This window comes from Rhinolophus sinicus, chromosome 1, assembly GCF_057876585.1.
Source record: "Rhinolophus sinicus isolate RSI-liver-muscle chromosome 1, RSI-T2T, whole genome shotgun sequence".
NCBI lineage: Eukaryota > Metazoa > Chordata > Mammalia > Chiroptera > Rhinolophidae > Rhinolophus > Rhinolophus sinicus.
Window position 1 is genome coordinate 198,574,005 of NC_142501.1, and position 13,054 is coordinate 198,587,058.

Consider the following 13,054-nt stretch of genomic DNA (forward strand, 5'->3'; position numbering starts at 1 on the left):
AAATTGGATGTAAAGGACAAAGGAAGTTAATGGGCTCACTGAAAATAAACTTAAAAATCTAGTTACACAGTCATAAACTTTTTAAGAGACTGGTTTGAAATTTTTAACATAGTTTTTACAATTCAAAGCTATTTTTAAATCCATTAAAAATGAGATCTCTATAATAAATAACCAAAGGTAACCATTATTTTATAACACTTGGGGATCTGCAGAAAAATGGAAAAAGCGCAGCACATGAAGAAAGAACTAGGTTCAGTCCTGGCTTTGTCACTTTCTGGACAGGTAGTTAACTTTGGCTGATCTCTGAAATTCTGTAACTACTCGTCATTACAGTTTTATCCATTTTCAATCCTCACAAGGATGAGGGTAACAACTAACTTGCTATGCTGTTGTGAGAATCAATGAAATACACACACAAAGATCTTCAACTATAAACTGTGATATAAGGTATTACCATTAAAAAAGGCAGGAATTCTCTTTAATAATGCATTTGTATTTTGAGTACTATATCCCCCGTTTTATTTTTTCTAGCCTTATCTGTTTACAAAACCTCACTTTCACAGAAATGCACTCTCAAGTTTTAAAATATAGCTACACAGGTAACTCTGGGGTAGAAAAAGGCAAGCTAGCCACTTGGATCTTAGCCTTTTCACAAACTGGATTCTAGGTAATATCGTACAAATTATCAGCGTAGCTAGGTGAATGTGGGTCCGTTTGTGATCTGGTTCCAACTTCTTGTTTGTCCCGTTAAATGTACCGTCAATGCATCCATTAGCTAACATAGTAATGGCAGTTGACCTGCATAGCTGATGGGTTTGCAAAAGCTTTATTTGTGAAACCCTTGAATTGAAAAATCCGCTTTCCTTAGGCCTCTCTGATTTATCTACTCTAGAATGTTTGTAAGTTTAACTGCAACTTGAATAATCTATCTAAATATTCTATCTAAAATTATTTAAACTACGGAAGACCCATTAATTAGTGTATTAGTAGCAGCACATGTAATATCCAGTATTAATGAAAACTACCTTGTCTGTGGCTTTTCTTTGAGCTGTAACATATGGAGAGATCTTTCAGGCATACTGCACACACCATCTCATTTAAACCATCCTAACCACCAGCAAACTTTAATCACAATTTTACTAACTAGCCTGTCTCATCTCTAGCTAGGACGCTTACAGGTCTACTCTATTTTACTATCAAATTAGCCTAACTCCACTCGACAAGCCAAAACACTCGCTTTTTTTAAAACAAATATCCATGCTTACAGTAGCATGCCTCAATTTTACTTTCAATATCATTTCAATTACCCTCTCTTTCACCTGAGGCTATCAGTCCGCTTAATAATTAAAGTGTCTTGTTTTTTTCTTTTTTAAAGTGTAAGAGTAGAAATGAGTCAAGCAAAAAAAAAAAAAAAAAAAAACTTTACGAGAGATAACGGGTACAGAAATTCAACTGCCTCTGCCTCCTCTGGCTAACGTCACAATAACAACATTTAATAGCATTAGTTTTTGAAACGTGTCCCAGTGGCAGCTGGATATTCTTGCTGTATATCTTGCAAATTCACAACTCGGGGAACTTTGCTAGTTCAGGGTTCTTAATCCAAAACTCAAGTCCAAACTTGAGCAAACAGCTTACGTCATTTTACAGTGTTAAGTTTTCTTCGGTGTCTGATTCCAAAAGTTTAGGCTCACTCTTTAGGGAGGCCTCAAGGATCAGTCTAATGACAACCATAGGCCTTAGGTGCAGTAAGTCTACCGCTCCTGGAAAAGGTGCGAGCAAACGGGAGAGCAGGAGAGAAAGGCAAGGTGTTTGACCAGCGGCTGGCCCCTAGGCCTGTGCTCCGGACGGGATGCCTGGCGAACTGCCTTTCCTACTAGGCAAGTGCTAGTGAGAGACAGAGGGAGCCGGGGACAGGGCGGGCGCCCGGAGCGGGAACCCGGGGAGCGGCGTGAATCGGGGGCTGAGCGCCGGCAGCGGCGACAGGCGCCCTGGGAGGCCCGCGGGAGAAGGGAAGAGCCGGGTCGCACCTGAACACGTGGGGCGGTCCCAGTCCAAGTCGGTGGGCGAGCTCCGGAGGAACCTCACGCCCCGGGAAGGGCTGCGGGGCGCGTCCCTGGGCGGGAGCAGCAGTTCCTTGTCGCCGGCCTCGCCCGGAGAGCCCGCACCCTCCTCCCCGGCAGCCTCCACCAGCCTCACGGCGGTCCCCGGGGCGCCCTTCCGCGGCTGGGCCCAGGCGATCCGCGGCAGCAGCGGCTCCCGCTCCTCATCCTCCTCCTCGTCCAGGCTCCCGCCCCCCGTGGCTGCCCGCCGCCCGGGTTCGGAGGATTCCGCCATGACCTCCTTCTCTGCCTTCCGCGCTGACACGGCTCAGAGAAGCAAGGTGCCCGGGTCTGGCCTCGGCATCGCGGGGGACCGGAGCCGCTGGATCCGGTCGAGGCCACCTCACACACGGGCTGGTCCGCTCCACGCCCGCCCAGTGGTTGCCCCGCCCCACTTTTGGCCGCGACCCACCTCACACCGCCTAGCGCCTGCGCAGAAAGGGCCCTGGCGGCAGTGGGCGGGGCGCGGGCTGGGCGTGGGGCTGTCACCTGCCTCGAGCACCCGGAAGCTGCGAGGGGTAGGGGTGGGGGGCGGTGTTGCTCCTACTGGAACGCAGGGGTCAAAGTTTAACTTAACCTCCAGAGTGCGCCTCTTCATCCTGTTAGCCTCTCTCTCTCAACCGCAGAATTCTCACACTTTACCACAGTTTGTACCTATATATTTTTTTGTATGACTATTTAACATTTATTTCCCACTCTATAAGTTCAGGAGAGCAGGGATCACGTCTTTTGTTCAGACATTCCTGATATTGGTAGTTTTTATTTCCTTTTTTTCTGACTAATCTAGCTAGAAGTTTATCAAATTTTTTAATTTTATCAAAATCTATCTCTTGATTACATTGATTTTGTTTTCTAGTTCACTGACTTTTGCTCTTTATTATTTCCTTCATCCAATTAATTGGGATATGATTTCCTCTTTTTTTAATAGTTGCTTAGAGTAGCTTGGATTATTAATTCTGGACCTCTATTTTTAATTTTTTAATATAAACTTTGTTTTTAAATAAAGCTATGCATTTCCCTCTAAGCACTGCTTTATCTGCATTCCACAATATTTGATATTTTATTATTTCATTTTCATTCCGTTCAAAATAGTTTTTTATTTACCTTATAATTTCTTTTGACTCACTTCTTTGAAGTATGTTAAGTTCCAAATATTTGGGGGCCTTCCTAGATATTATTGGTTTCTAATTTAATTCTGTTGTGGCCAGAGAAGATACACTAAGATTTCAACCTTTTGAAAGCTATTGAGACTTATTTCATAACCCAGCATATTATTTACCTCGGTGTGTGCTTTAAATTCCATGTGTGCTTTTAAAGAAAGGTGTATTCTGCAGATAAATGGTTCTGTAATTATCAGGTGTTTCTATAAATATCAATTCAGTTAAGTGTTGATAATGTTGTTCAGATCACCTATATCCTTAGGGATTTTTAAATTTAGTTCTGTTGTTCACTGAGAGAAGGGTACTATAACTATGATTGTGGCTTTGTCTGCTCTCCTTTTAGTTTGGTGAGTTTTTGCTTTACGTATTTTGAAGTTATTAGGTGCATACACAGAATTTTTATATCTTCCTGATGATTTGACCCTTTCTTTTCTCTTTTCTCCTCTCTCTCTCTCTCTCTCTCTCTCTCTCTCTCTCTCTCTCTCTCTCTCTCTTTCCTACTTATCAACTGTCTCTCCTTATCTCTCTTAATACTCCAGGCTTGCAGTCTATATTGTCTGATATTAATGTAACCACTCCACCTTTCTTAGGTTTACTGCTCACCTGGTAAATCTTTTTCCACCTTCTCCCTTTCAATCTATTTGTGACTTTATATTTAATATGTATGTATCTCTTGTAGATAGCTTATAGTTGGTTTTTAATTTAAAAAAAAATTAAGTCTGATAATTTCTGCCTTTTAATTGTAGTTTTTAGTCTATTTACATTTAATATAATATTAATGTGGTTGGATTTAGATCTATCATTTTGCCATTTGTATTCTATTTGTTTCACCTTCTTTTTGTTCTTCTTTTCTTCTTTTCCTACTTTCTTTAAAGTTAATCAATATCTCTTCATATTTCATCTTAATTCCTCTATTGATCTTCTGTTAAAACTCTTTACATTATTTTTTACTGCTTACGCTGGTATTTACTGCATATCCTTAAATTATCTCAATGTTCTCAGACCTCATGTTGTACTACCTAACATAAAATGTAAGAATCTTGCAAAAGTGTAGTCCTATTTATCCCTCATCCTTTATGTTATTGTTGTAATATATATTAGACCGACATATATTTAAATACATTGAATACATTTTCTCCCAAACAATTACATGCCTTTAAAAGAAATTAAGAAAATAATGTATAGTCTTCTATATTTACCCACACATTTACCATTTCCAGTGCTTCTTAATCCTTCCTGTAGATCTAAGTTTCTATCAAAGTAGTATCATTTCCCTTCTCTCTGAAGAATTTTATAAAGCATTTCTGTAACGCAGATCTGCTGGTGATAAATTCTAAGTTTACGTTTATCTGAAATTATCTTTATTTCATCATTATTTTCAAGGGATATTTTCTCTGGATATAGAATTCTGGATTGATGTTAACCCCCTGCCCCACTCCAAGTTCAACTCTAAAAATGTAATTCTGCTATTCTCCAGCCTTCATCGTTTCTGAATCATATCCCTTCACCCACCCACCCAATTTGTATTGTCATTTTCTCTAGTTCCCTTTAAGATTTTTTCTTTAACTTTGGTTTTCAATAGTTTGATCATGATATTCTTGGTATGAATTTCTTTATATATATCCAGTTTGAGTTTTGCTTGGCTCCTAGAATCTGTAAATTTATGTCGTCCACCAAATTTGGGTAAATCTCAGCCATTATTTTTTCAAACATGTTTTTCTGTCCCATTCTCTCTTTCCTTTCCTTCTGGGGTTCCTATTACATGTGTATTTGACTCCTTGATATTATCCTGAAGGTCAGTGTGAATCTGTTCATTTTTTCCAATAGATTTTCTCTGTTTTTCATATTGGATAATTTCTCTTGTTTTTAAATTTGCCAACCCTTCAGCCATTTCCAATTAGCTATTAAACCCATCCAATGGATCTTTTATTTCAAATGTTGTACTTTTCAGTTTTAGAATTTCTATTTGGTTCTTTTTCTTTTTTTTTTTTTTTAGAGTTTCTCCATCTCTGTTATTTTCCATCTGTTAGTTCATTATGACTTTATTTTTTAAGTACTTGAATATATGTATAATAACTGTTTTAATGTCTTTGCTAATTCTTACATCTGAGTCATTTGGGAGTCAGTTTCTATTGACTACTTTTTTTCTGGACCATGAGTCAAACTTTCCTGTTCCTTTACATATCTGTTAATTTTTATTGAATACTGTATATTGTTGATAATATATTGTGGAGCCTATAGAGTCTGTTGTCTTCCTCTGATGAGTGTTGAAGTGTTCTGGTAGATAGTTAATTCAATGAGAGTCAAATTCCACCTGAAACTTCTGATCATTTCTTTCGGCTGTTGGTTTTTGCTGGGCTCTTTGGCGTATCCTCCAGGCACATAGATTTCAGGAATCCACCAAAGATTTGGGCAGAGTGTATGTGTAGATTTTGAAACTCTCTCCCTCCTTTTCAGGATTTCCCTCTTCAATTTCTAGCTGCTTTGGAAGCCCCAGAAATCATCCTTTAATTCCTTAAACCATTAAGACTGTGGCTTCCTTATTGAGTTCTAGCTGCCTTTCACAGTGCAAACTGAGTAGTGCTCTCAGATGAGAAAAAGTATGAGCATGAATCACACTCATTATATTTCAATTCTTTGAAGAGTGTCCATCCCTTCAATTACTGCCAGCCTACGTTTGATTACTTCTAGTGCCTTCATACATCACTTACCGATGGGGATATGTTCTGAGAAACGCATCATTAGGCGATTTTATCATTGTGTGAACCCCAGAGAGTGCATTTACACAAACCTAGATGGTATAGCCTATTACACTCCTAAGCTATATGGTATATAGACTATTGCTCCTAGACTATACACCTGTACAGCATGTTACAGTACTGTATACTATAGGCAATTGTAATGCATTGTACTATGATGTTACAACAGCTATGACATCACTAGGTGATTGGAATTTGTCAGCTCCATTATAATGTTATGGGACCACTGTTATATATGTGGTCCATCATTGACCAAAATGTCATTATGTGGCACATGACTGTAATTGTTCTTATATTTTATCCAAAGTTTATAATTTTATCCAGAAAAGGGTTAGTCTAATATAAATTCCTATGGTGTATTTTATTGGAAATGTATCTTTTGGTGAGACGAGTGGTGCTCTATTTTTTGTCAGTACTTCACATGTTAGTAGAGGAATACTACTGATTGCTAGATAAGACAGGATTCATCATCAGTTCTATTTGTAGTTTATGTTTTTATAGACATGAAGAGTGAGAAAATCTGTCCAAATAAATATGTGAAGATGGAAAACATCTTGTAATAGCAGTATCAAATCGTTGTTCTCCTTCCAAGGTATATGCTAAAAATCACATGGTACTCTATCACCAAAAATATTTTTTGTGATCTGTCATCAGGTACCTCATTTAGGTTCTCCTTTCTCAGTTTCTGGGAAGTATACCAAAAAGGCTTTTAAAAGACATTAAAATTTTAATTGTATATAACTTTTATTTCAAGGCACCTTATTTTTTAAACTCAGAGTTAAGAAAATAAAGATATTAACATTTCCACAACTTTTTGCCAATATATTATGTATTAAAATGCTTTAAGTATCTTTTTAAACACTTTAGAACTACAGATTTCTCTCATTCAATGTATGTACACATATAATTTAAAAGTTAATTGGCGAAGCCAGCTTTCATTATCAAATCAACCAGCCCAAACAGACTTTTTTCAATTCACATCAACATGTTAAAATACCCCGTGTCAGCATCTCAGTTTTGAATTCTAAGGCTCTGCTGCCTTCAGTATTTCTCACAGATACTTTCTTTACTTTGTTCCCATGGAATATTCCCTAAGGGGGTCCATTCTTTGATATTAGTGTTTAGAAGAGACAAAATCTTTTAACTTAAATGTGTCATCTCTCTACAACTTCACTCTACAATACCTATGTATACAGAACATTCTAACACAGGCCTAAATGTACCATGTCCAATATCACCATCACCTTTAATAAGAAAAGACATGAAGCACTGCTGATACTTTATGAGGCCTCTGTTAAAGGCGGCTTTGCCAACACCTGTATTTCAAATTCAATCTTTGTGGGAAGACTCAGGTTCTTTTATACCTGGGAGCAAGGAGCCACTAGAAGACTCAGGATAGGCATTCCAATACCAACTGGTGTACTATAATTCAGTTTTGGCACTAACCATCAGAGTTAGCACAGATCCCACAAGTTAAGGGATCAGTCTTCCATAAGACTGCCATCACTTCAGATGCCAGCCACACTTTGCAGGTCCCCAGGCCACCCCCATTTATGACCAACTGGCTACAAATTTGGGGGCTCTGTGACCTTCTCAGGTTCTATAATTTACTAGAAAAACTCACATAACTCAGCAAAGATTTCAAAGTTCTTGCCCTCAGGGAGATCATGATGAGATGGAACTTACAGATAAATGAATAGGCAATTACAATACAGTATGCTGAGAGCTGTGTGGAGGAAGTACAGGCTTCTATGAAAGCAAATAAGAGGGGCCAAGATTAGGAAAGGGGAGAGGCTTGGCTGATGTAAAATCTCACCCGAAATTTCTGGTACAAGGAAAGTTTCGCAGGACAGATGACATTTGGGTGGAGACTTGAGCGATGAGAAAGAACGGTTCATAGAAAGAATGAAGGAAAGGGTAATCCTGGCAGGGGGGCAGGTTGAGCAAAGGCTCCGAGAAGTGCTTGGTGTGCATTAGGCACTGGAGATCTTTGGGGAGCAGAGTGGCGGCGTGGAGGTGGTGAGAGGGGGAAGCAAGACACGAGGTCCTGAAGGTGGTCCAGGGCCTCACTGTGCTGCCTTTCAGTACAAATCTCATGCCAAAATGTTCAGCCCTCGGGCTGAAGGTCTTGATCACCTCATCCTTCTCTGTCTAGATGCCAGAGGGTGGATCATGACACAAAATGAGCTTAGAGATTTAGGAGACTTTCGGGTCTGGGCTGTATGGGTTAGAGTTCAGATTTAATTGGAAATTTGAGTCCAAAGCCTTCCCCAAAGGATCAGAACTTTTGTTTAAAGAGACATTTTAAACAAATGTTTGATTCCTCTAATAAATGAACTCAACATATAACCGTATAACACTGTTGAAGGTTAGTCTCAATCTTAGATGCATATACTTGCACTGAATGTTTTTGGAAATATACACGGAAGAGTGATAACTGGTTGCCTTTGGAGAGGGAATGGGAGAGTAGAGACTGAGGTGGGCACGAGATCTGCTTTCTCTCTATACAAGTGGCAGGACGATGGGGTGTCTTATTGGTCCTGGTTGAGCTCCATCAGCAATCCTGCTCCCCCCAAGACACCCCAAATGAATATATGCTGTAAGTAGAAAACCATGCTTACTAAGCAAACTCAGACTCAAGAAGGTTTCCTACCTCCTCTGTTCATTCATTCATCAAATGAATTGTGCCAGGTGCTATTCTAGTGCTGGGGAGAAAGTGTAAGGGTGACAGTAGACTTTCAAGGATTTAACAATCTAGCTTTTTTACTGAATCATAGTTTGATTTAATTTATTTTGTAGTTTATTATTTTTTTCCTATTCTTTATTTCTTTCCCTCACTGATGATTTAATTGCTCTGCTTTCCCAAGGCTACATGCATACCTCATTAATCTTGTTAATCAACAGAACACTAACTTGCAAGAAACTGAGTCAGCCCTCAGCCATCAGGATACTGGGAACAAGGCTGCAATTCTGGATGGTGATTTTCTGTCAGATGACGTATCAATCACCCCTAAGACCGGGTTCGAGATAACCATCGCAGAACAAACCAGACCCCTGGAGAGTCACATGACTAACTCCCCAGGCCCCAGGAGAGTCACATGACTAACTCCCCCTTTCCTTTGTTCTGTTTCTTCTTGTGTATGTATATAAAAACTTCTGACCATTCTAGGAACGAGGAAATGGCCTTTGGACAGGCGTCCGCTGTCCTCCCAGTATGCTAGCATTTTGAACAAATCTGCTTTTTTTTTCTACCAACCTTGTTTCTTGATTATTGATTTGTGAGCGATGAGCAGCTGAAACTTAAACCATTAAAAAAAAGAGTAAACACATCTCTTTTCTCATGAGTCTTCCATTCTCATGGGGGAGACGAACAACAACAAGTAACTAATAGCACATTAGAATGTAAAATGATGACAAATGCTATGAAAAAGAATAATGCAGGGTGAGTACTAAATGATGGTGGTGTGGGTGGGTGCACACTCTTTTATAGAATGGGTGGGCACTCTTTTATATAAGGTGGTTTTAGTAGGTTGAATAGTGGTTCCCCCAAAAGTTATGTCCATGTCAAATTCCCAGAACCTGTGGATACTATCTTATTTGGAAAAACGATCTCTGCAGATGTAATTTAGTGAAGGATCTTGCGATGAGATCATCTCAGATTATCTTGGCTGGTGCTAAATCCAATGACAAGTGTCCTTAGCAAAGAAAGGCAGAGAGAAGTTTTGAGACAAAGAGGAGAGGATACACAGGGAGGCAGATGTGACGATGAGGCACACGTTAGAGTGATTTGGCCACAAGCCGAGGAAGCCAAGGAATGCCAATAGCCACAAGAAACAAATAATTGTCAAACACTCAATGCAAGAATTGACAGAATTGAGGGTAAAAGTGATGGCTATTATGTTACTACTTGGGAGAAGAATGTTCCAAATACATGGCTACCTCTAAATCCCTTCTATATGGAAATTGTGAAGCTTCTATTTCTGCATACATTTTTTAGCTGTTGGACTTTTTTTTTAAATACATTAAAAATGATTTTTAGCACATTACAAGATTTTTATAACAATGAAAAAAAGGAACAAGAACTATCTGACTTAGGTGAAAGTCTTAATCAAAGGTGGTTGATATTTAAGGTTATGACTCAAGTGACATGCAATCCGTAAGCACGGAAAACAGAGAGAACACTAGCCTTTGAGTCAGTCTGACACTAGCCACTCGGTTGAAGATCTGTCTTGGCTTTGTTCAGCGAGCTGCAGTGGGCTTCTGCTTCACAGACTCTTCTTACCTTGAGAAAGCACAGAGATCCTTTAGATGAGCCCCCCAATCTTTGTATTCTGTTCCATTTCAACGTTTACATGTATATGTTGTGATTTGAATACAGACATATTTAGGAACAACTTAATTCCCACTTTCCTGTCATCCCCAAAATTTATCTTATACTAATGCTGGATCTGGCTTTCAGCAGAATCTGTTCTCAAAAATTTACATGCAAATAAAATGCTTGTGAAACAAACACTTGCTTTAGTGCAGTAATAATGAAGGCTACAGTTTATTGAGAGCCAGATGCTGTTCCATGTGCTTTGAGTTTATTAGCATATACACCTTCACAACAACCCACTGAGACAGGGGTTCTTATTAGCCTCTCTTTGCACTCGGGGAAACTAAGGCATACAAAAGTTAAATAACTTTTCCCAGATCACCCAGATGCAGTAAGTGGCAGAGTTAGTGTTGGGACGCAGGTGGTCTGGCTCCAACCTCTTGGCCATTCTATTCTGCGGCCTCTCTTGGGAAACCCACGGAAGGTTCTTTCTAAATCACAATTCTGATCATTGTCACTAACTTCTAATGTTAGTCGTTTGCTCACCAAAAAAACAAAAACCTGAAAATTGACTGTGGCATGTAATTCCTCTCACAGACTGGGCTCTAACCTCTGACATAAACCTTGTTTCTCAGCATCCCAGCGGCAGCCACCTTGTCCCCACTCCTAGAACCAGTTATGTCATGCCTCTGTGTCTTTAGTGTTGTCAGGATATCCTTATCCTCTTCTTGACTTGAGCAACATCGATCTGGCCTCTAAATCCTAGTTTGATGTCAAATTGCAACTGTCCCCAGTTTCCTAATTAGAGATCATCATGTCTCTGTCCTGTTTCCTCCCCAAATCCTTGCTCTGACCTTTGATGGAGCCCTCTCTTGCTGAAGTTTATTTCTCTATTCAAAAATGTGATGAAACTGTGAGCTCCTGGAAAGAGAGATGTGAAGCTCTCGCCTCTGTATTTCTCTCTCACTCCCTCCAGTTCCTAGGAGAGTGACTAGAATATAGTATGCGCTTAACAAAAGTTTTATGAATTAATGAAAAAAAATGAATGAATAATATTATATTTAAAGGAGTTCTGTAAATACATTTTGCAGTGAGAACCATTAACCCCCAAATTCTCTTTGGTAGTATTTGCTCCCCAAATATCACCAAGACAACCTATGTCAGAGGTCCCCAAGAGCATGCCTTGGTTTGATGATTCACTAGGAGGACCCACAGAACTCGACATAGAGTCGTATTCACAGCTATGATTTATTGTAGTGGAAAGACACAAAGCAGAATCAGCAAAGGGAAAAGACAGATAGATAAAGTCGGGAGGAAACTGGGCACTCGTTTCCAAAAGCCCTCTCCCAGTGGAGTCACACAGCATGCTTCGACTCTTTATTATAACTTAAAGTTAACTGACTGTAGATGTTAACCACGTCTCCAAAATACCCTCACGGCAACACCAAATTACAATTTGATTGAGTAAACGGGCACAATAATTTAACCACGTAGACACGTACCACTATCCATCACACGGACCATTTTGTTCCTTCTCCCGTCTAGCTAGGAAGCACCTACCCCTCATCCAGGTCTCAATGTCCCCAGGAAGGTTTCTGTGATGGCCTCCTTCTCCAATTGGATTAGGTGCCTCTCCTTGTTACCTCCAAATGAAACTCTCTAAACATAGTACTAACACTATACAATTTTATAATGACCTGTTTACCTGTTTACTAACTAGAACATAAGCCTGAATAGCAAACACTGAGCTGAGGTCCTGTTACACACATCGGCTAGCACAGACCCTGCCACGTAGCAGGCACTCAATAGTTTCCAAGTGAGTGCATCTCGCCCAACTCCACGTTACTGTTGAAGTAATAGGTTTAGAGATAATAAGCCCCTTACTTACGATTACCACACCCGTTAGCGGCAGAGCTGGATTAGAACTCACGGCTCCTGCCTGAAACCTCAGGTTCCTCTCCATTTGCTACTCCTCTTTGAGCAGGAAGGTTCAGATCCACCAGATGTGGTGAGGTTTAGTTTTTAGAATATGTGTGTTCAGTACTTTTGCATTAAAAAAGAGAGGCAGACTCAGGTTCCTGCAATAGGGTTTTGTGATTTTTTAAAAAGACACATGATGATGGGAAGCTCACGTGACAGGAACTGCCGTCTTGCAGAGCCGGTGGGAAACCCGACCAGGAACTGGGTTCTCTCCTTGCTCCTCAGCAGCCCGTGGTCACCAGTGGTCACCAATACCCTGCCATCCTGCTGACTCAGCTCTGCCCTATCTCTTCTGCTCTTTTTCTCCTGCTGCTGTGCACCAATAGCTCCTCGTCAGTTCATGCCTTCCTGACTGCTTCTGGGTAATATGGGCTCACGCATGCCTTCTCTTTGAAAGTTTTCAGTGTCTCTTCCTGCCACCCAACTGACACTTCATATTTTCCAAATCTAATTTCTGATTAAGGCAGCTGGTTGGCTTCTTTTGCTATAATCTTTCTTGTTTGGATAGGGCTTCTCGTCCCTGTTTTTTTGTTTTGTTTTTTTTTTGCTGTTGTTTGTTTTGTTTTTACTTTGTTTTGTTTTTTAGTAAACTTTATTTTTTTGGAGCAGTTTTAGGTTCACAGCAAAACTGATCAGAAGGTACGGAGATTTGTCATTTACCATTGGTGCCCACACACGGACCCCCAATATCGAGATCCTGCACCAGTGGGGTCCATTTGTTACAATCCATGAACCTACATT

At 40.0% G+C, this 13,054-nt stretch overlaps 1 protein-coding gene and 1 long non-coding RNA gene across 4 annotated transcripts in view; both read right to left on the reverse strand.

The window, feature by feature from the left end:
• The window catches only part of PI4K2B (phosphatidylinositol 4-kinase type 2 beta), a 28,726-nt gene extending 26,221 nt beyond the window's left edge, over positions 1 to 2,505 (reverse strand). For 2 of the 3 annotated variants that reach the window (XM_088792625.1, XM_019743895.3), the window contains exon 1: positions 2,028 to 2,505. In XM_088792625.1, the coding sequence (XP_088648751.1) occupies positions 2,028 to 2,334 (307 nt within the window). In that variant the 5' untranslated portion in view covers positions 2,335 to 2,505. The remainder of the gene's footprint in view (positions 1 to 2,027) is intronic. The other variant, XM_019743894.3, reaches the window with a different exon arrangement.
• Positions 2,506 to 8,339: 5,834 nt separating this feature from the next.
• LOC109453846 (uncharacterized) overlaps positions 8,340 to 13,054 on the reverse strand; it is a 47,457-nt gene continuing 42,742 nt past the window's right edge. The window contains exon 4 of the long non-coding RNA XR_012492793.1: positions 8,340 to 10,300. This is a non-coding gene — a long non-coding RNA (uncharacterized LOC109453846). The remainder of the gene's footprint in view (positions 10,301 to 13,054) is intronic.